Consider the following 23377-nt stretch of genomic DNA (forward strand, 5'->3'; position numbering starts at 1 on the left):
ATAAGTTTTAAACCATTTGCGCGAAAATTTATGCAAAATTAATGGACTTACTACAAAAAAATTTGGTTACTAGTAGGACAATTAGAAATTATTTATTCAGTAAGAAGTGGTATTTTATATTATTAGTAGCTATATCCCTTATAAACATAGCCGCTGAAATTTTTCTTCGCATTTCTAATGTTGGCAATACTTACAAAAGGCATCTTCTTTTATATGTAGGCAAACTACAAACCAACTAAGGGAGTGAAGGCAAATCTAGTGAAACGTTTCGGCGCCTACTCAATTATCAAAGATAAACCCATATAGAATGGATCCGAAATAATGCTTCAAAATTCGAAGTTAAATCTAACAAGAGAAAAATACAAATCCTTCAGCATAAACAGCTCCTGAAAATCCTTCAATTCCTTACTACAAACCCGGTCATTAACCTAGAATTGGCAATCATATAGTCTATGTGTTTAGAAAAAGATATTCTTGAGGTAAATATGACCCAAAAGTCTCTCTTTTCATAATCTTTGAGAGGCTGGTAGCGCCCAACTTATAATCGAAATCAATCGAAACTTTGCGTCTACTGAAGGACAAGTGCTGGCATTTACCAGCATTAAGCGGCTCTTACCTCTTAAATCTTCTTGAAGGGGTTATATACAGATAGAGTTTTCAAAAAATCGATTTTTTTTATTATTATTTTTTTTAATGTGCATATATTTAAAAATACACACAGAAAATTTTATATCGTTCCGGCGAATATTTTCGAAGTTACACGCAAATTTGAAAAGGTGTTTTAGAGTGCATGAAAGTGCTTTTCAAACTTTAAATGCGTTTTTCTCAAAATGGTGTTTTCAAAGTCGGTGACCAGCACTACTCGAAAACGACTAAACTGATTAGTCTCAAGCTTTTTATATACATTTTTTAGTAGTTAATCGAAGATTTTTTCTCACCCATAAATTTCGGCCTTAATTTTTTTTTTTTATAAACAATTTAAGGCCGAAATTTCGGTCAAAAATCTATTTTTTTTTTAGAACCACCTTTTTGTCAAAAAAAATTTGTTTGTTTATGCCTTCGATTAATTACTAGATTTAACATTGCTTTAACCAAATCTGTTTGGTTTTTTTAATTTCAGAGATATAGTGGTCACTGCAAAACGTCTTTTTTGAGAGGGGCTCCCGGAGATCAGCTGCAGCTCCTTTCCAAATAAATATTTTTTCTAATACTAAGTCTTAAAATACAGTTAAAAGATAACATAATATGTGTAAAAATTTTTCGATCAATATTTTTAAAAGTTTTCTCAGAAAAAATTCTGATAAATTCGCTTCTTTCGGCTTTCTAACTGTATATAACCCCTGAAGTCTTATGGGGTTAGGGGTAGTCAGAATTTTCAAAAAATTGGATTTTTTTTGCATTTTCTTAAAGTATAATACCTTAAGATTATTAAGCGAAAATTTGAAGTAAATCCGACATATACTTTTCGAGTTATTCGACAATTAACAAAGGGCGCTCGGGCGCTCGGCGCAAAACTTTAAATGCGCTTTTCTCAAAACTATGTTTTATGTACTGATGATCACTGCAACTTAAACACGCATGGTAGATTTCAATAAAATTTATACTGCTTTTGAAAAACATTAAAACCCCTGCCTGATCAATTGGTTTTTTTTTTTTCAAAATTTCGATTTTTGTTTGATGTTTAATTGCCGTTTTTTTCACAAAAATCTGAAAAATATTTCCTGAGGCCGCCATGTTGATAATTTTGAAAAAAAGCTTCGATCAGGCACAAGATTATCTATTAATAAAACAAATTTCCCTTGTCCGATTGATTTTAGAAGGATCTCCAAGGACTTGTGTTGATAACCACAAGGGACTTCAAGGGACACAAAAAGCGATAATTTTTACAATTATTGATTTTTGTTTTTTGAAATTTTGCTAAAGTCAAGTCGAAACATGATGTCTTAATGCCATGTTTCTATTTTTGTAAAATAAAGCAATTGACTAGCAAAAAAAAAATATTGAAAATCATCATTTTTTCGGGCCTTTGACTACCCCTAATCCCTTATGCAGCCAGCTGCGTCCTCTATACGACTGTAAATCTTCATAAAACAAAAAACGTTTAGAATGTCATTAACAAAGATTAAGAACAATAATGGCCCGAGATGGCTACCCTGAGATACATCTGATAATGGTTTTCTTTTTGCCCAAACTAATATTTTAAACTTTTTCGCAGTTCTTAAATATTTTTTGAAGCCATGAGAGAAGCCATAGTGTTTAACTGTCGTGATAGAAAGTTATTTAATAATATATATAAATGCATACAAATTAGTTAAGTAAATACTTACAATTCATAATATACTTAATTTGAATTTTTTTATATTAGACCTTTGCACTCGAGTGTTACGCAGCCGATCCATTTAAAATTTGTCTTCAAACTCGACAACTCTGTTATGGAGACAATACGAATATTTTCGATTCATTGCATAGGTTAGGTTAGGTTAACCTGGCTGGCTGAAAGCCATTTGCCCTTGGCGGTATCAGCTGGAACTCGACCTATACGTTTCCGTGTAGTAGGATTTTTGTTATAAGCCTGCGTCGTTTGCGAATCTCTAACCCCGGGAGATGTTCTAACCTCTCATATTATAGAACTCCTAAACATTTCATTTGGGTTCTACCTAATTCAGGGCAAGAACATAGAAGATGCTCTAGAGGTTCGCTCTCTTCTAGTTCATTGCAAAAAATGTAGCTATCATTGTTCGTAATTCATTACATAAGCACAAAAACAAATCATAATAACATAATTTTTTTTAAATATTTGTGTTCATGTAATGGTAAATGAAACTGTAATTTTAGGCATTAAATAGGAAAGCTGAAACAAATTTTCAGTTCTACAAAGTGAAGTCCAAAATAAACGAGACTGAGCTTAAACAGAAACGACAGGCGCTTCATTCTGATAACTTCGAGTTTATTTATTCAAAATAGTCCCCTCTGGCTTCGATACACTGATTTGCGCGATCTAAAAGCTCATTGCCGGAATGTCTTTCAGGATGTTGGTACAAGTTTTTTTAATGGCCTCTACGGACACAAAACGTTTTCCTTTCATGGCCAAATGCAATATTCCGAATATGTAGAAGTCACAGGGAGCCATATCAGGCGAATACGGTGAGTGATTTATGGTTAAAATGCGATTTCTTGTCAAAAAATCAGACACAGGAGTGGATCGATGAGATGGTGCATTATCATGCAATAAGCGCCAGTTTCCTCCTTCGCGGTATTCAGGGCGAATTCGACGAATGCGATGTAACAAACGCTTCAAAGTGTTGGCACGAACTCCTTGTGTACAATTCTCTTGGAATCGTAAAAATAAAAGAGCATCGACTTGATTTTTAACTTCTCTAAACGCAAATTTTCGGGCGGTGGGTGGTCTGTGGCCTTCCATTCGGCACTTTGACGCTTAGTTTTAGGTTCATATTGGAAAAATCACGTTTCATCACCACTTAGAATGTTGCAAAGGAAGTTCTCGTCTTTCCTCGCCTCTTTAATGAGGCCTTTCGAATGTTGAATTCTGAGCAGTTTTTGGTCCTCAGTTAACTTGTGTGGAATGAAACGTGCACAAACCTTTCGTAAGCCCAAATAATCAGTTAGAATGGGATAAATAGATGTTTCGGAGATATTCAACTCCGATTTCAATGATGATTTCGGTTCATTTTGGATAAATTTACAAATAATTTCAATGAAGTTTTCGGTGATTACTGATTTTGGGCGGCCCGTATGTTCATTGTCATTTATGTCCTCATAACCATCTCTGAAACGTGTAAACCATTCATGAACTCTGGCACGGGATAGACAGTCATCGCCATAAACTTTTTTCATTAAGTCAAGTGTTTTGGTAAACGTTTTATCGGTTGTAAAAAACAAAAACAAAATAGAACAAAATTTGATATTATTTGATGACACAATCAGACGCAGTAACTTCGCTTCCGCAGAACCGAATGTCACCAAGCTTTCACTGAAAGTCAGCTAGGGATGTAACTTCCAACGCACTAACTCATTAAATGATTGGCGGCATCAAAAACACTTTTTTTTTAAAACGCAACACTCGTTTAGTTTGGACTTCACCTTGTATTTTATATTAGATGGCGAAACATACCGAACATTGAAAGTGATATTGAGGAATCTGAAAATATTATTAGAAAAAATTCGGAAATCATAGGAGTTTCAATTGGAAATGATGAATGGATAGATGTTTCAGAAATGGATAATTTTCATATCCTATAAATTGCGATATTTTACACCGAATTGCCGCACCACAAATTTCCAACGATATAAAAGGACCATTGAATTTTTCCGTTTATACTCTGCGGATACATTGATTGATTCTATAATAAAAGAGACAAATGTTTTTTTATACACAATATATGCATAATTTTTATATAAAGGGTGGTTAATTTTCAAGGGCTGCTGTTGATTTTGAATAAAATATAATTTTTTTAGGAAATTATTGTCATTTCTCTTTATTATGATAATATTGGTATGGCTCAATCACGTATAGAACAAAATATCGGCCAAATGGCCCCCGAGGCCGCGACGACGCTGAGGCATAATTGAGGTTCTATGCCGTTAATGTGCCGAATTATCTCATCCTTTAGCTCTTTAATTCTTTCAAATAGCCCCAAAAAAGGAGTCAAACGGTGTCGTTGACGTTTTGGTGTGGTTCACATTCAACATCGGCCCTTGAAATTTAACCACCCTTTATATGTATATATTTTATATCTAATATAAAATTTATATACAGTATTAATTACAAAAACAATAACATACAACAATGACTTTTCTTTTAATCCGCTTATTTGTATATTTTTACATATTTTTTCATTGAAGTTGCTTCGAGTTGCTGGTAATATGAATGAAAAAAAGCTTCGAGTACAAATGCGTAAATTTTATTTGTGATCAATTTAAGTCAAATGTGCAATATTAATTTTCAATGTAGTGACCCTGTATGCGTAAGTAAACTTGCATATTATACGCGTTGCATATTTCCGGGCACTTTAAGTGTAGGAAGCGAACGAGTTTGAGCGCTTTGACAGCTACACTCGAGTTTGCATAAATATGCGTGCATACAGCTGCAGTCAAGGCAATAGTACAACTGCATATACAGATTTTTGTCAGTGCATGCGTACAAATGCACAAAGTGGCACAAAATTAATCACCCTATCGGAAGATTTATAGTTTTTTGCAAATGGCGGCGTACGTCAATCATATTTGACTCTTGTGAACTAAATAAACAGATTTTTTGGCTTAGGCCGTGGTGTTCAATTTTTTGACAAAAAGTGACTGACTTACAAAAATGTAATGATCTTAAAGCTAACCTACGCGACGGCTTCTGCCACGTTGCAACTGCAGGTGAATGGGTCGAAAGGCGTTTCCACGGAAAGTGCAGGTGCGTTGTCAGCTTAGTTTGGCTTGCGAGTATTTCCTGGCCTTCAGGAGGGGCTTCGCATTACTTGGTGCCATATGGGCGATTGAATTGGATATTGTGGGAACTTTGGATTTAGGCATTGTTAACCTTGGCAGTGTTAACTTTTACAAACAAACAAGCAGGGAAGCGTAAAAGGAAAAAAATAGAGACTTCCATCACTCTAAATATATATTTTTTTTTATTTAGTGAAAGTAATTTATAATTAAAATTGGTTGATTAATTTTGCACCGCCTTGTACTTATGCGCGAAAATTGATGGCAGCTCGGCATATTTTTATTGCATCTTACGAGACAAGGTTTTTTCCGTTCAACGTTTTTGGTATCGTCGTAAGTTTTCGGATTTTCAGATAAAAATATTACCACACAGTGACTCCTTTCAATTTTCGACGCAATGGCACTAACTTCTAATTCTTCATATCTTAGATTAGAAATTTGCTTTCACTCTCGAATTAACCCTTTTGCATCATTCAATGGAACAGTTCGCGCGAATAAAAACCCTCTCTTATCACCAAGAACGAAATAATCCGGAATAAATTATTTTTTTGTTAAAGTTTGGGAAACATAAATAGTTTTGGTTATTCTGTAACTTTCTTTTTCATTGGAATAAACAGTAAAATTCTTGCCGACGCAAAGTACAATATTTTCAATAAGATAATGAAAGTCGACTTTTGTGAAGGCTGGTTAGCAATTACGAACAAATTCAAAATTATGTTTAAAAATATTTGTAAGCAGGTATACTAGAAGAAAATGTTGCCCTTGAATCTCACTTTTTTATAGATTAAGCGCAGATGAAAGGCGTTTCAGAGTAAGCTAGTCCACCATCAATCTTGCGACCATCCGTTTTGCTGCAGTGGCAGCACACGCGCTTTTACTTAGCCCAAAGAGCAAATACATGTATACATACTAGGGATGCTAATCCCGGGATCCCGAAAATGTAAAATATCGAAAGGAGTAAACATTTTTTTTTTTACAAAATTTGATTAAAATGAAAGCTTAGTTTTCAAGAAATTTGTTTTAATTTACTTATGCTGCCGACTGATTTCAATTGAAAACTGCATCATTGACATTTTAGAAATAGAGCAACTGATTCAATCGAACTGCACAATTTTTAAAGTTTACAAATTAAACATAAGAAAGCTAAATTTTTAGACGTGACTTAAACCATAAATGGCGCAAAATTAATCACCCTAATAGAAGTTATATAACTTTTACAAATGGCGTCAACATATTTTACATTTTCGGACGGCGGATGCGCTAAAATCATGATACCGAAAAAACTCCGAAATAACTACAATAATAATCAACAGACACATATTACGGACTAATACTGATTACCCACCCCAACATATGCTCCGCCACAGACATACAGAAGGCGTCGCTTGTCGCTCAGGTGGATTGACAGTGTAGATGAAGGCGCACGTTTTTAGAATTTCGAGCATGGAGAACACAGGCACGAAAGACAGGAGAGACAATTAGGGGCGTATGCTGCAGCAGGCAAAGACCCGATCAGGATTGTCCACCCAGCTGTCTAGTGCAGTAGCACTGAAGCGCCGTTTTGATACCATAATGAGACCTCCAACAGGCAGATATCTACAGCCAGTCAGAGCTGTTGATATAATGGAGAAGATTGACGGAATTTAGGTTGGCGCACTGCTCCCAGGCTGTCGAAGAAAGGTGCACTCAGTGACCTTAATCGTCTAGCTACCAAACCCGGATATTTACAGGGAAAGTACTCAACAGTCTCCTTTTCTAAAAGGTCCCCATAGCTTCTACAATGGGGGTTAAATGGTAACCCTTGCTTTTCCGCATGAGTGCCGGCCGTCCAGTGACCGGTGAAAAAGTTGTTCAAAAACAAAATTGGATGATTAATTTTGCGCCACTTTCTATATAAAATCTTACAATACATTTTATCTTCGCATGCTTTCAGTTACTGATTTTTTTCTCATATTAAAAAAGTTATGTCTCGAAGTAATCACAGGAACGAGTTCTAGGATTTCGGGTTTATTTTAAAAATATTCTAAAATTAAACTATTGGTTAGCAACTAAGTAATTGCGGATTTTTTTAGAAAATCAAAGACAATTTTTTCATGGAACTAAATAACTTTATTCTGTAATGTATTGCCCATTATGATCAATGACCTTTTGCCATCAAAGTAGACAATTCCTTTGTAATCCCACCAAACTGATAACTAGAGATCGGATTTTTATGCAAATTGAATATTTTATTATGATGAGTTTCTCCCTAGGTGCGAACTTCATGTGATGTTAAACAAAATATGCACTTGCATAAGAATCCGATGTCTACTGATAACAAAACCTTCGTTCGATGAATATCATCTTTTGATATTGTTTGAGTTGTTGAGAGGTTCACCTGGCCTGCTCCACGATCTTTTCCGTTTGATATTGTTGGAAACAACCCTTTTTTCATCGCCAGTTATCAGTCGTTTTAAAAATGGATCATTTTCATTACGTTTCTTTAGCAAATCGCAGCTGTTAATGCGTTTCGTGTATCGGGTTTTTGAACATAGCCAAGTTGTTTTAAGTGATTTTCAATGCATGTATGTGATACATGAAGCTTCTCTGCAATCTCACGGGTTGTAGTGTCACGATCCGAATCGATTATTGCTTTAATTAGGGCGTCATCAACTTCAACTGAGCGTTTTTCAACTTTGAGTGAAAAATCACCAGAACGAAATTTGGAATTTTTTGACTCTGCCGTTCTTTTAAGGCTTCGTCACCATAAACAGCACATAACTTTTCATGCGCTTGCGATGCGGTTTTTCCTTTGCGGAAATAAAAAAGCAAAATATGACGAAAATGTTCCTTTTGATTTTCTATTTTTCAACGAACGCTAAACGAAAACTACGCAACCGATCAAAAAAACTTTTTTACTGATTGACAGCTGAATTGCCAACTATCAAATAACAGAATGTATTTTATATTTGTACTACATCTGCAAACCTAAAAATTCAACTAAAGGCATCTATGGGTAAAATCCGCAATTACTTAGTTGCCAACCCAATACATTGAATAAAGTTTTTTTAAATAAAATTACTTTAAAAATATCCCGAAATTAAATTATTTTGAATAAAATTACTTTAAAAATATCTCGAAATTAAATTATTTAAATAAAATTTCTTTAACAATATCCCGAAATTTAATTGTTTTAAATAAAATTACTTTAAAAAATATTCCGAAATTTAATTATTTTAACTAAAATTACTTTAAAAATATCTCGAAATTAAATTATTTTAAATAAAATTAAATACTTTAAAGAATTCCGAAATTAAATTATTTTAAATAAAATTACTTTAAAAATATCCCGAAACTAAATAATTTTGAATAACACCTTTTTAAAATAGTCCGAAATTAAACTATTTTAACTAAAATTATTTAAAAAAATACAATAATTTAAATATTTGAAATAAAATTACTTTAAAAATATTCCAAAATTTAATTATTTTAAGTAAAAGTACTTTTAAAAACCCATAAATTAAGTTTTTTTAATAGGACTATGAATAAGTTCGTGCGGTTTTACAACAGATGGCGTAACTTGATTATTATTCCATCGATCCACATTTCCAAACATTCATTGGAGAGCTACTGTCGTAAGGCACAAACGTCAGTATAAGTTTTTTATTTGAAGCGTAAACAACAATATTTTTACCACACTTGAAAATGTCGAATTTCGTGCCAAATAATGTGTTTTTGCGGGGAATTTTTTAATATGAAGAAAAAAGCAGCCGAAAGTCATCGTATCTTGGTGGAAGTTTATGGTGAGCATGCTCTAGCTGAGCGAACGTGCCAGAAGTGGTTTGCACGCTTTAAAAGTGGTGATTTTGGCTTGGAAGACGAAGAACGCGAGGGTGCGCCGCCAAAGTTCATGGATACCGAATTGGAGGAATTGCTCGATCAAGATCCGGCTCAAACGCAAGAAGAGGTTGCAAAAACTTTGGGAGTTGATCAATCAACCATTTCCAAACGTTTAAAAGCCATGGGAATGATCCGAAAGGTAGGCCATTGGGTGCCGTATGAATTGAAGCCAAGAGACGTTGAACGCCGTTTTATGGCATGCGAACAACTGCTTCAACGGCACAAAAGAAAGGGTTTTTTGCATCGAATTGTGACTGGCGATGAAAAGTGGGTCCATTACGACAATCCAAAACGTCGGGCAACGTATGGATACCCTGGCCATGCTTCAACATCGACGTCGGCGCAGAATATTCATGGCCTGAAGGTTATGCTGTGTATCTGGTGGGACCAGCTGGGTGTTGTGTATTATGAGCTACTGAAACCGAATGAAACGATTACGGGGGATGTCTACCGACGACAATTGATGCGTTTGAGCCGAGCACTGCGAGAAAAACGGCCGCAATACGCCGATAGACACGACAAAGTTATTTTGCAACATGACAATGCTCGGCCACATGTTGCACAAGTGGTCAAAACATACTTAGAAACGCTCAAATGGGATGTCCTACCCCACCCGCCGTATAGTCCAGACCTTGCGCCATCCGATTACTATCTCTTCCGATCGATGCAACATGGCCTGGCTGACCAGCACTTCCGTAATTACGATGAAGTCAAAAAATGGATCGATTCGTGGATTGCGGCAAAACCGACCGAATTTTTCACAAAGGGAATCCGTGAATTGCCAGAAAGATGGGAAAAAGTAGTAGTAAGCGATGGACAATACTTTGAATATTAAATTTGTAACCATTTTACGTCAATAAAGTTTCAAATTTCGAAAAAAAACCGCACGAACTTATTCATAGTCCTATTAAATAAAATTACTTTAAAAATATCCCGAAATTAAATTATTTTAAGTAAAATCACTTTAAAAAATCCCGAAGTTAAATTATTTTAACTAAAATTACCTTAAAAATATCCCGAAAATGAATTATTGTAAATAAAATTACTTTAAAAATATTCCGAAATTAAATTATTTTAAATAAAATTACTTTAAAAATATTCCGAAATTTAATTATTTTAACTAAAATTACTTTAAAAATATCTCGAAATTAAATTATTTTAAATAAAATTACTTTAAAAATTTTCCAAAATTTAATTATTTTAAGTAAAAGTACTTTTAAAAACCCAAAAATTAAGTTGTTTTAAATAAACTTACTTTAAAAATATCCCGAAATTGAATTATTTTAAGTAAAATTACTTTAAAAAATCCCGAGATCTCGGAATCAAGATCTTCCGCTCATATTCGTATTCCTAATATATATGTATATAACTATATATATATATGCATATATGTAAGTATGTCTGAACTCGCCTCAATTGACTAGATGTACATACTTGTATGCACACACAGATGCTTTAATGCACACACCGAATGTTGCTGGCTTTTTCAGCTTCCGTTGACACAAAAGTCATTCAGCGCCCACTTTGAGCATAGCGCATACCTTAGTACTCGTACAGCGCAAAGTCATAGCAGCAAGTGTGCATCCGACAATGTCGCAATTCCTGCAAATGCACCATTCATATGCTCTTCCAGCTACACCCACCTACACACATACCATATTTATACTGAATTGTCCGACATTCCTTCGAACTCAGCCCTGTACGTTCATCGCCAACCTACAGTTACAACTCTTGCAGTTTCATCTGCTCTACAATCGCAAGGCAGCTTGGCTGAGATGACTGTTGCAACTCTCGGCTAAAGCGTGCAGATATATACATACGTATGTATGTATGTCTCTGCTCGTGTCGATAGCGGCTGCAAGTGCGTGCTCCAACATACGACTGCACTTGCACGTATGTATGCATATGCGCGGGTGTATTTACAGTTAGTGTTCCTGCAAATATTTGCATCTGGAATATTTGCGCGCTCCATCATAATTCAAACAGATGCGCTGTCGCTTGTCGAGCAGCCTGCCGGATAGCGTGTATCCTGTCAAGCAGCAAAGCTGATACATAAGTTGGCTAGTTGGTTGGTTCGGCTGTTAGTCGCCTTTTGACTGTTATTTATCAAGGAGCAATCATTTCAACATACAACTCGCTTCAAAATTAAATTAAGTGGCAGTAAGCAGCGGCAGCACTGATTCATTCGCAGCAGACACTGCTTACATACTTGTTGTTTTTGTTTTCCGTTTTTTTTTGGTGGCGTAAATGAGCAAACTTTTTAAGGTTAGAAGGGAGGATAATAGTCAATAAATTTGTGCCTAAGTAAGCCTATAATTAAAAAAATAAATAAATAAATGAGGGATTCGCAGCCGTTATTTATAAAAATATTTGAAAATATTTCAGCTTATTAAAATTTTTTTTTGGTTTTATAACTCCGAAACTGAATATTTTTATAATTTTTAACTCATAACTCATTTGATAACTCCGAAACTGAATATTTTTATAATATTTTTTTTAATTAACTAAATTTTCTTATTCATTAATAATTAATTATTGATCGGTTTTTATAAAACATTAAATTTAGGCAACATTTTTAAGAAAAGAAAATATTAAATTTAAAATTAAATCGCCAAAATGACACACCTACGTAATAGCGGCCGCGTCAGCCGAATATATTGGTGCTTGACTACAGCTTCCAAACCCTGAGCACAAAACACCCATTGATAGAAAAGATAATGTATTTCTGCCATGAAAAAGCTCCTCATAAAAAAATTATCTGCCATTCGGAGGCTCGGTAAAGTTATAGGCCCCTCCGTTTGTGGAAAAATATCAAGGCACACACCACAATTATGAGGAGGAATGCGGCTAAACACCTAGCAGAAGTGTAAGCGCCAATTATTTATTTTGTTTTTAGTAGTAAGATATTTATGTACTTAAACATATTGTCTAATATTTTTTATAACTGCAACACATCTCTACTCTCTGAAATCGCAGAAATCAAGTTATTAATATAAACCGACGATGTGTTGTGAAGGGTGGTTAAATTTCAAGGGCCAGTGTTGATTTTGAATAAAATACAATTTTTTTAGGAAATTATTGTCATTTCTCTTTATTATGATCATCCTTTAGCTCTTGAATTGTTGCTGGCTTATCGACGTAAACCTTTTCTTTCAAATAACTCCAAAGAAAGAAGTCCAACGGTGTCAAATCACATGATCTTGGCGGCCAATTGGCATCGCCGCGACGTGAGATTATTCGGCCATCATATTTTTCCCGCAAAATAGCCATTGTTTCGTTATCTGTGTAACAAGTAGCACCGTCCTGTTGAAACCACATATCGCCCACATCCCTATCTTCCAATTCGGGCCATAAAAAGTTCGTTATCATCTCACGATAGCGAACACTATTCACAGTAACTGCCTGACCGACCTCATTTTGGAAAAAATACGGCCCAATGATGCCGCCAGCCCATAAACCGCACCAAACAGTCACTCTTTGTGGGTGCGTTGGTTTTTCGGCAATCACTCTTGGATTATCATTCGCCCAAATGCAGCAATTCTGCTTATTGACGAATCCACTGAGGTGAAAATGTGAAAAAAAATCACGAAGTGCGCGATATGCATTTTGATTTCACCGCCCGTTTTCATAATAAGCCTGAATAACTTTAACGCGTTGCTTGATTCTGTATCTTTCCATGGTTCTCAATTTGAATTTAGTCTGAAATTGAAAAATGCCAAATGAAATGCAGAAAAAGTTGAGGTTTAGGTGTGGTTTACATTCAAAATCGGCCCTTGAAATTTAACCATCCCTTACTAGGTTACTGTAATGGTTTCCAACAGTTATCAATTTTCAAATTCACAATCGCCCGCAAATTCTGAATCGGATTGAAATCGGGAGATTGAGCTAGTAAATATGAAATTTCTACAATACAACATTTTGCTGTAATCATGTTTTGAGGCCCTATGCTTCATATAGCAAAATAAATGATCGAATATATTTTTTACGGTGCTTAGAGGCATCCTTGGATTTGTTATCCTGCGGGAACCCCAATTTTAATGGCATTTCTTCCTCAGCATACAGCAACATTATAACTTTTGAAACGTCCGTATACATAACGCGATCCTTTGCTTCTCTTCTTACTCGCCTCTACCTTCTGCATATTTAAATTATATTTGCATTCTCCAGGGAACTGTACAGTCGAGAGGGATTTTGCAAACTCAAATCTTGTTTTTTTGTTTTTTGGAGAAATAATTGACAATCGCGTGGGTTACCTAGTGAACATCCTCACCTCCAGCCTTTTAATCGTTCTAGCACTAACTGGCATATTTTAACTACTTTTAACGGTATAATCGCTCTGAATCTTTAAAAACCATGGAAAAATACAAATTTTCTTAAGCAATATTTCTGAATTTCGCTAGAATATTAGATGTGAACACACTTTCTTGACAAACTGTGCTTTAGATATTTTTGGAAAATAACACAAGTTTTGAATTTCGCTACCTTGGAGTGAAAAGGTATTAGGGGTTATATACAGTTAGAAGGGTGAAAAAAGCGAATTTTCCAGAATTTTTTCTGAGAAAACTCTTAAATTTATTAATCTAAATATTTATACACATTTATGTTTTTTTTTTAACTGTATTTTAAGACATAGTATTAGTAAAAATATTTATTTGGAAAAGAGCTACAGCTGATCTCCGGGAGCACCTCTCAAAAAAGACGTTTTGCGGTGACCGTTATATCTCTGAACTGGATCCTCTGAAATTAAAAAACCAAACAGATTTCGTTAAGGTAATGTTAAATCTAGTACTTAATCGAAGGAATAAGCAAAATAAATTTTTTTGACAAAATGGCGGTTTCTAAAAACAAAATCGATTTTTGACTCAAATTTCGGCCTTAAATTGTTTAAAAAACTATGTATATTTATCGGTAAGAAAAAATCTTCGATTAATTACTAAAAAATATATTTAAGAAGCTCGTTTTAAAATTTGAGACTAATCGACCATTTTCGAGTAATGTTGGTCACCGACCTTGAAAACACCATTTTGAGGAAAACGCGTTTAACACTTTGAGCTCCGCGTGCACCACAGGTGGACATTTATGTTTTGACGTTTTGGGGCAATGTGACCACCTGTGGTCATACGTCATGTTTCATTTACCGACATTGTGATCGCCAGTGGAAACGTTCTGCATACATTTACCATTAAAATAAAACTAGTTCGGTCCCAGGATGTAAACTTTTTTGACTTGGACTTTGTCATTTGGTCTGCCAAAGCCTAAAAAATAGTGAATTCAGTTTAGGTAAGAAAAATTAATTTTAGGATTTCAAAAGTAAGAAATCTATATATATAAAAAGAAGTTACATTTCCTTGGTAATCTTATAACTCAAGAACCGCCGAACCGATTGACACAAAAATTAGAGTTCTTTTCTATCTTTGAGGAGGTGGTTTGTGTGAAGTTTGATTGAAATCGGTGCAGCCGTTCCTGAGTTATGATATTTTATGTGAGTAATGGTTTCCTCTCATACGAAATGTCTGTATGGGAAAAACAACAACAAATACACAGCCGCTTATGAGCGTTTCTGTTGTACTGTTGAGGTTGTAAGTGTATTATGTTAATATTAATTTTGGACGAAAATATAATAAAAACTGGAGCATTCAAGGAACTGGAAAAACATTTTTAACTTTATTTATTTTAGCATAATTTATTTAGCGTAAAAAATTGAAATGGAAATTAAAGAATCAAAGTTTAATTACAAGTTTTTATCGGCTCTTTCACCTTACCTGTATATAGGTGACCACCACTTTCAAATTTTAAAAAAGTACAGAAAAGGCTATTGTGACATCTTTAGAAAGTATGTTGAATGAAAAAATCAACTAATTCAACTGTTTAAACATTTTACGAGTTCTATAAAGAAAACTTAATATGCAAATTTTCTTGCGATATAAAAAAAACATTTTATGTATGGTGGTGCGAAGCCCACTGGGAAATGCTAGTATATTATATATTTTATCATCAGATTCAGAATCAGAACTTTCAGAATCTGGCTCAAAGTAATTATCAACAAATGAATCATCTGAAAATCCTGTAACTTCGCCTACACTCGATTTTTCGCGTTCGACAGCAATGTCATCACGTGTTAAAAATTTTCTAGACCTCTTGAACTAAATCTGTAAAACTAATAAATAAAAATAAAAGAGATAAGTACATAAAAATATAAAATTAGAGTATGCCCACTTGGGCCCAATATGTATTTTGACATTCTGGGACAACGTGACCACCAGTGGTCACAAAAAAAAAAACAGGAAATAAACAACAAAAATACATATGTATGGTTTATAGAAAATAAATATCACAAAGTTACCCCAATTGCAAAAAATCAATAAAACTAAGTAAACAAATTTTGGTCCCGGCTTGTCAGCGAAAGCTCGACCCTTCGTCAGCGCGCGGTCCACCGAGCAGAAAAAAAATGACCACGGGTGGGCACGCGGGGCTCAAAGTGTTAAAGTTTGCCTTGTACTTTGAAACACTCTGAAACGCCTTTTCAAATTTTCGTGTAACTTCGAAAATATTCACCGGAACGATATTAAATTTTCTGTGTGTATTCTTAAATAAAATTTAAAAAATTCTAACTGTATACATATAACTTCCTAAGTACATCATAAATATGCTTTTGATTAATTTTGTCCTAGAAATTTTTCCCCACTCAATTTTACTGATTAATAAAACGTAAACCTTTTTTTCTTACTCAATTTTACTGAATAATAAAACGTAAACCGACACAATAACTTTATTTAGACTTTTCTTACATTTAACATCAATATGGAATTTGCATAAGAACTTGGAATTTGTATATTCATCCCATCTTCACTTCCCTTATCGAATATTTATCGTTATTGCTCCCACGAATGAGACATGCAATTTTATGATTCGTTTTAACTAGAAAAGGACCCAACATCAGCTTCGACCACAAAATTTTAATTGGGTTCGGTTTCGGCCAAAGAATAGCTTAACTTTGGTATCAAAGTATCAAATTCGGTGTGAGTACCCCTTATAATTTTCGCTTCTTCATGTAGCTATCAGAGTTGATATTCCTATTTTCGAAAAATTCGAAGGGAAATTTATTTCAGGCGAAAAACGCAATACATATTGCGCTTTCGGGCGAATATAAAAATTCCGTGTGAACTTTTTCCGGCCGAAACTAATTGTAATGGATGTGAGAAATCCTAGTGAAAGTGCATTATTTTCCACTCGCTAAGGCAATACTTTATTATCCATGATCAATTGTGATTGCTACCAATATTTTTTGCTTCATTCATTCCTTAGTATTTATTATTAAATAAAGCCTACAAATCGGTTTTGCACTTGCCTTTCTCAAATTAAATTCATTCCACCTGAATTTGCCGATGTTCTGGGTATGCGCTTTTGATAGGGTTTGGGTTTTTATCAGAAGTAAGTTAGCAAAGACTTCAACCTATACAAATTCACTGTTCATATTAGGGTGCAGTTATAGAGGGTGCGTCGAGCAGTTTATTAGTTCATATTTAGGAGTCTAGATGTCGCTACGGCGTTGTTAGCAAATGCCATTATTGAATGAAGAACGTAAATTTATTATGAAATTATTTGTTAACAATTGTTTCAGAAATAGCAGCGCAATCAAGGCGAATCTATTAAGAGAAAATTTAGTTTTGTTTTTTCATAAAATGTTTAAATAATAATTTAAGAATATGTCAACAAATTTTTAGAACGTAAAGTTAAGTATTTCTTATATTATATATCGTCAAACGTGTCGACTCTATTCTTTGCGTTAGAGCGCTGGGAGTGGTTAGTTATGTATTCAAACTTTAGACGCGTTTTTCTCAAAACTCTATTTTTCGAATTGGCCTACACGATAACTTGAAAAGTTATTGACCGATCTCCCTGGAATTTTGCACAAATCTTTTTTATGATATTACTTTCTATGTGAATTTACAAGTTTTCGAAAATTTAAAAAAAATAATAATTTTTCCGAAGCAAAAATAGTCGGAAAATTCGGCCCAAAACTCATGTTTTTTTCATTTGTTTTTAATTTATATACAAATTATGACATTAATAAAAAAAAACAATTTTTGGTATTTTGTATTCAGGTCACTGCCACCCATGATACAATGCCCATCGATTGAGAAGCCCCGCTGCGACCTTCCTGGAAGAATTGAGTGCCATTGTAAATGATTGAAATAAAAAAAACAAGTTTTAAATTATTTTAATGTATAAATAAACTGTATGCCAATTTTGAAAAAAATATATTGACTTCATTTTAAATAGTTTTAATGAAAATCAGGGAAAATATGGCCGTTTACAGGTATCTGTCCACTTAAAGGTGATGTTAGGTAAATCAGCTGATTTGTTTTTTTTGTTTCTTTCGCCGTGTCCATGTGGCTGTCAGCACAGAATAAAACAAGGCGAATTCATATTTTGATTTGTACTTTTCCAATACTTTGCTGTGACAATCAAACGAACAATTAATTGTTGTCGGTGTAGTGCCACCACCTTTAATAAATGCGCCTTGAGCGCAATAGAGAGAGAAATATGCCACGATTTTCGTCGCCTCCGTGCGGGAACATAAATACTATTGTAAGCGTATTTACAACTAATTATCTTTTTACACGATAGATTCGTTCTTAAAAAATTCGTGTAAACATAGAATTAGGTGAGAACAATATTAAAAAAATTCAATTATTAAGAATTTCAATTCAATTAAGAATTTTTTTCGTGCTAACGCATTTTATTTCATTAAATATATCATAATAAATTAACTATTGAACGGGAGAACAAAATCTACCGCTTCTCAGAGTCTTTTCTTGCGACTAATTTAAACGCTTCCTGCATACGTCGAAAAACCTCACTCTGTTTGGTCTATTAGATTCAAGAAAAAATCATAAAATATTGAAAATCGTGTTAAACAAAACAATTCGCGTAAACAGAGAAGTAAATGTACCAAAAAACAGTACCTTGACTTTAGCGAGATGTTCCATTTCGATTTGCATTTTTCGGTCAAGTGGCAACCTTCCTGTCAGCTGATTCGTTTGATAAACAAATAAAGTTGTCACCTGCCGTTTGACAACTGTCGGCTTTTACGTAAAATGTTTTTTCGTGCTTTGATTCGGTGAGAAAAATTGAATTATTTACAAATGATCAAATAAGAATCAATTTTCTGGCTACTTCAAAATATTCTGCGTAATCAGAATTGTGTTTTTACCTTATCTTTATATTAAAATATTTATATTTTTACTCAACAGTTCAGTAGCACGCAACCACTACTGCAACACGCGGCGCTTTAGACTCTCGTTGGGATGTGCACTTCCAATTTGTTCGACAGCTCCCAACATCATCCCAACACATCTATTAGGAAATGGAACCAGCCGCAATTTTTATACCTGTGAAGTGCTGTGGAAGCGTAGAAAAACAGGCGAAGAAAAAGTGAGAAAAAAGCGGTGTTGGCTTTCCATTGCTACCACCATAAATTTGATTATAATGTTTAAGTACGTGAATCGAATTTAAAAATTATAACACACAAATATAGTCACTATACCAGCCTTTCAAATTAAAATACTTTTTTATAAATTACCATTGAGAATTAGTAGAAATATTTAACGTTAAAAATGCTTAATTTTTGCATAAGCTTGAAAACATTTCCTATTACGGACGCCTATTTGACTTAAATAAAAACACTGAAAAGTAACAATATTCACTTATAAACACTCGTTATTTATTCAAGATTTGATTTAAAGCTATTTTTGCTCTATATTACCACGAATTTTATTAAAATTCAATTATAACAAATGTTTTTCAAAACGTTTGTAATCCTGTGCAAAATAAATGTCCGGGACGAACTGTCAAAGGAACGTTAATGAGAAAAGAATAAAAAAGCGCAATTCAATCATAATAATTGAATCATAAAAATAAGTGCATTTAAAAAAAATCCGCAAATTGTCTTTATCAAGCGTAATAAATTGTCTGTGATTGGTATATTGCAGAAATCGGATCGAATTATAGAGTACTCGCCGAAGAAGAAGAAAGGCGGGGCAAAATTAGAAGGCATAGTGGATATTTGGCGTCACATCTCCGTACAAGAACTAGCGGATACTTTGGAGCGTTCGTTGGGTAAGCACGCTTGAACTTTTACTTTTTCCTAAATTTACACCAAGATTTTCATTGCAGAAGACGTACAGGAAGTTATGTTATATGTGAAAGGTGCTGACAATATTGAGCCGCATGCACGTTTGGACGACCTCAAAATTATAAAAGAAATTGTTAATAAATGTGGTGTAAAGTCGCGCATTGTTTCCGCACCCGAGGTCGAACATGATGCCACAGACTTGGACAAACATCATGATGTTGCACCACGTCCACCAGCGCCACCGGAACTGCTCAAACCACGACCACCTGTTGTCACAGTCATGGGTCATGTTGATCATGGCAAAACCACGCTCTTAGATTCATTGCGTGGCGCTGCTGTAGCTGCCGGTGAAGCCGGTGGCATTACCCAACATATTGGCGCTTTCACCGTGAAACTTGCCAATGGCGAGCAGGTAACTTTCCTCGATACACCCGGCCATGCAGCTTTCAGTGCAATGCGTGCGCGAGGCGCACATGTCACCGACATAATTGTGCTGGTAGTGGCGGCAGAGGATGGTGTAATGGCGCAAACACGCGAAGTCATTCAACTGGCGCTAAACGAAAGTGGTAGGTAGTGGTTGAAAATTCCAAGTGATTTGTGATTAAGCAAATTTTGAATTTCTCACCAACAGTTCCGATAATTGTTGCCATTAACAAAATCGATAAGCCCGAAGCGGATATTGTAAGTGTCACACTTCTTTTTCTTAATTGGCGTGATAACCGCTTACGCGATTTTGTCTTAGATAGCAGTAATTTGTAATTTTTTGTTTAGGAAAAAACAAAACGGGACTTGACGCAGATGGGCTTAGTGTTAGAGGATCAAGGTGGTGAAATTCAAGCCATACCCATTTCAGCGTTGAAAGGCACAAATCTTGAACTCCTAACAGAGGCCGTAAGCACGCAGGCGACCATAATGGGACTGAAAGCCGAACCCACTGGGCTGGTGGAAGGCGTCGTGGTGGAATCTAAGACTGATCCGCACAGAGGGTAGGTTATAGTTGTAACACATGTATTCATGGCCAATCATGCCTATTGTGGGCACTTTGTTTTAAGAAAGCTTTCCACCGCAATTGTTACCCGCGGCACCCTGCGCAAAGGAGCTGTACTCGTCAGTGGCTTGGCGCATGCTAAAGTGCGAGGACTGTTCGATCATAATGGTAAGCCCATGACGCAAGCACCACCCGGCACACCAGTTGAAATATTGGGTTGGCGCGAGCTGCCTCTAGCTGGTGATGTCATACTTGAAGTGGAATCTGAGGTAAATATAGAAAATCATATATCATTTAAAATCCGTTTAATATACCCGAATATTTAACAGAAAAAGGCACATTCCGTGTTGCGTTGGCGGGAACACGAGTCCAAACATCATAAAGCCGAAGAGGCTGTCGATGAAATTCGTAAGAAAGAAGAGGAACATTTAGCCAAGTATCGTGCGGAACGTGATGCGCGCCGACTGGCAGGCAAATTCCGCATGCGATATGGGCCGCGCGAGAAGGAAATTATCGATCACGACGATGTGCCACGCGTCAGCATCGTTGTCAAGGGTGATGTACATGGATCTGTGGAGGCGCTACTCGATGTTTTCGATACCTACACTAATCACGAGCGTTGCCGTCTTGACGTTGTGCACTACGGCGTGGGGAATATCACCGAAGGAGACATTGAACTCGCTAAAGCATTTAATGCCATTATTTATGGATTTTCAGTACCTGCGCCACCAAATGCACCAAAAGATGTGCCAATACGTTGCTATGATGTCATCTATCGCCTTATCGATGATCTTAAAGCAGAGCTTGGCAGTAAACTGCCTGCGCTTGAAGTCGATGAGGTGATGGGCGAGGCTAATGTGCTGCAGCAGTTCACCATCAGTGAGGGACGCAAAGAAGTGCCTGTAGCAGGCTGTCGCTGTGTGAAGGGTGTGCTGAAAAAAGCGCAGAAATTCCGATTAGTACGTGATGGCGAAGTTATATACGACGGTAAGTTTGTGTAATTACAGTTTTTTTCGAAGCTAAAATACCAATTTCTTTTCGTAAAGGTCATTTAGCATCAATGCGCCATTTGAAAAACGAAGTGGACTCAATTAAAAAAGACGTGGAATGCGGCTTGAGTTTTAAAGACACCAAAGTCGTGCCACAAGCTGGCGATACCATCGTATGCTATACAACACGCATGGAAGAACAGCAAATGGACTGGGATCCAGGGTTTTAATTAGCAAATAATTAAAATTGGCAGCAAATCGAAAATGGATTTTAGTATTTAAAGCGTACTATGCAATTGTGCAAGCAACTATAAAGTGCTAACATCGATAACTCAAGCTTCTAGCGGATTAGAAGTAGATTGTATCAAACATTCGTTATTACATACATATTTTGTAAAAATATTCACAGTTAATGAAAGTTGAACGTCATCAATTCAGGTGCATTGAAAGAATAAAAAATTGATTTCCTTTTTAATACCACACTGGTGCTTTTGGAGTAATGAATTTAATTTATTATCCGCATTGCCGCAGTTTCGAAATTTATAAATTCATACTTCCTGTTAATATTCCAAACATTCATTCATAAAACTAGAAACGAGTTGCGTCAAAAGCGCGCGTTTAACAATACTCAATGTCACATAGTGTCTGTATGTACGGAACGTATAACCGCACTATTATATGTATGTATGTATGCACACATGCTTGGTGTTGTGGTTATTAACGCGCTTAGGATAAAAGTTGGGCAGATGAAATGGGAACATTGTGAGCAGAGCGGAACTCGTTGCTGATAAGGCGCCAACATATCAAATTTACACGCGAACAATAGTAAGCACGCCGTTTTGAGAATTTCGTATCTAGCAAATATAATAATAGTGTAGCACTGTCTTCATGGAAAGAAAGAGCTTCGAGCTGGTTGCTATGCAGATTTGTTAAATGCAAAAAAAAAAAAAATTAAGCTGCGATTAATTCAAATAGTTTGATTTATTTTCCATTATCGATGTTGTCCTGCTTTTAATATTGCGAAGACCTTTATATCAGTGAATCCTTTGGACTACCGGATCACTGTAGTGTTTTTCAAGTGGAAATAAACGCTATTCATGAAGCCTTAAAATGTTTAGAGATAAACAGAATATCATTAAGAGATATTTGCATTCTATCAGACAGCCAAGCTGCTCTGCGGGACCTGGAAGCATTCCAAACAACATCAAGGAGTGTCTTACATTGTCCCCAATCTCTTAATGAGATGGCTAAGCAGTATCGCACTATATTATGCTGGGTTCCAGGCCACAGAGATATACCAGGGAACTGTAGGGCTGACCAACTTGCAAGAGAAGGTACCTGTATGCCAAACATAAGTAATTTTATGGGGTACCTCTCGCAACTTGTAAGTTTCTTTTTATGGACGCACTAATCAGTTCTCTAAATCAAAGATGGATTAGTGCCAATACCTGAGAAATTGCTAGGCAAACATGGCTAAGGCTAAATCTACGTCTGTCCAAGAATATTATAAAATTGAGTAGACTTCAAATTAGGACCTTAGTAGGCGCCCTCACAGGACATTGTCTCATAGGAAATCATACAAGGACATTAGGCGTTTACATTCATGATTTCTGTCGTAGCTGCAGAAATGACGGGGAGTTGGAAACAATTCAACTCCTTTTTTGCAGATGCCCGGCTCTAGCCAGAAGCAGGGACCGATATTTAAGATCCTACTTCTTAATGAGTATAGATAATCTATACACTTTAGATATCAACAACGCTTTGTCAAAAGCTCAGGATGATGCAATATGGAAAAGGATTCGTAGACCAGCCCCCGCGGCTCACAACGGTCCCATTTCGTGGTCTAAGTGGCATTGCTGTCTCTATGTGCGATGTGGCTGCCAAACGTAACCCAACCTAATATTGAACATCTAAAAATCTATTTAAAGC

General features: G+C 35.5%; 1 protein-coding gene across 1 annotated transcript; it reads left to right on the forward strand.

Moving 5' to 3' along the window:
* The first annotated feature begins 18378 nt into the window (after nt 1–18378).
* LOC129235943 (translation initiation factor IF-2, mitochondrial) lies at nt 18379–21928 on the forward strand. Its single transcript, XM_054870035.1, has 9 exons — nt 18379–18457; nt 18591–18771; nt 19329–19455; nt 19513–20037; nt 20103–20152; nt 20243–20457; nt 20524–20728; nt 20789–21446; nt 21506–21928. Exons 1-9 carry the CDS (start codon nt 18435–18437, stop codon nt 21676–21678), a joined length of 2157 nt encoding a protein of 718 aa, XP_054726010.1. The 5' UTR covers nt 18379–18434; the 3' UTR covers nt 21679–21928.
* The last annotated feature ends 1449 nt before the right edge of the window (nt 21929–23377 follow it).

The sequence above is a fragment of the Anastrepha obliqua genome, chromosome 1, assembly GCF_027943255.1.
Source record: "Anastrepha obliqua isolate idAnaObli1 chromosome 1, idAnaObli1_1.0, whole genome shotgun sequence".
Lineage (NCBI taxonomy): Eukaryota > Metazoa > Arthropoda > Insecta > Diptera > Tephritidae > Anastrepha > Anastrepha obliqua.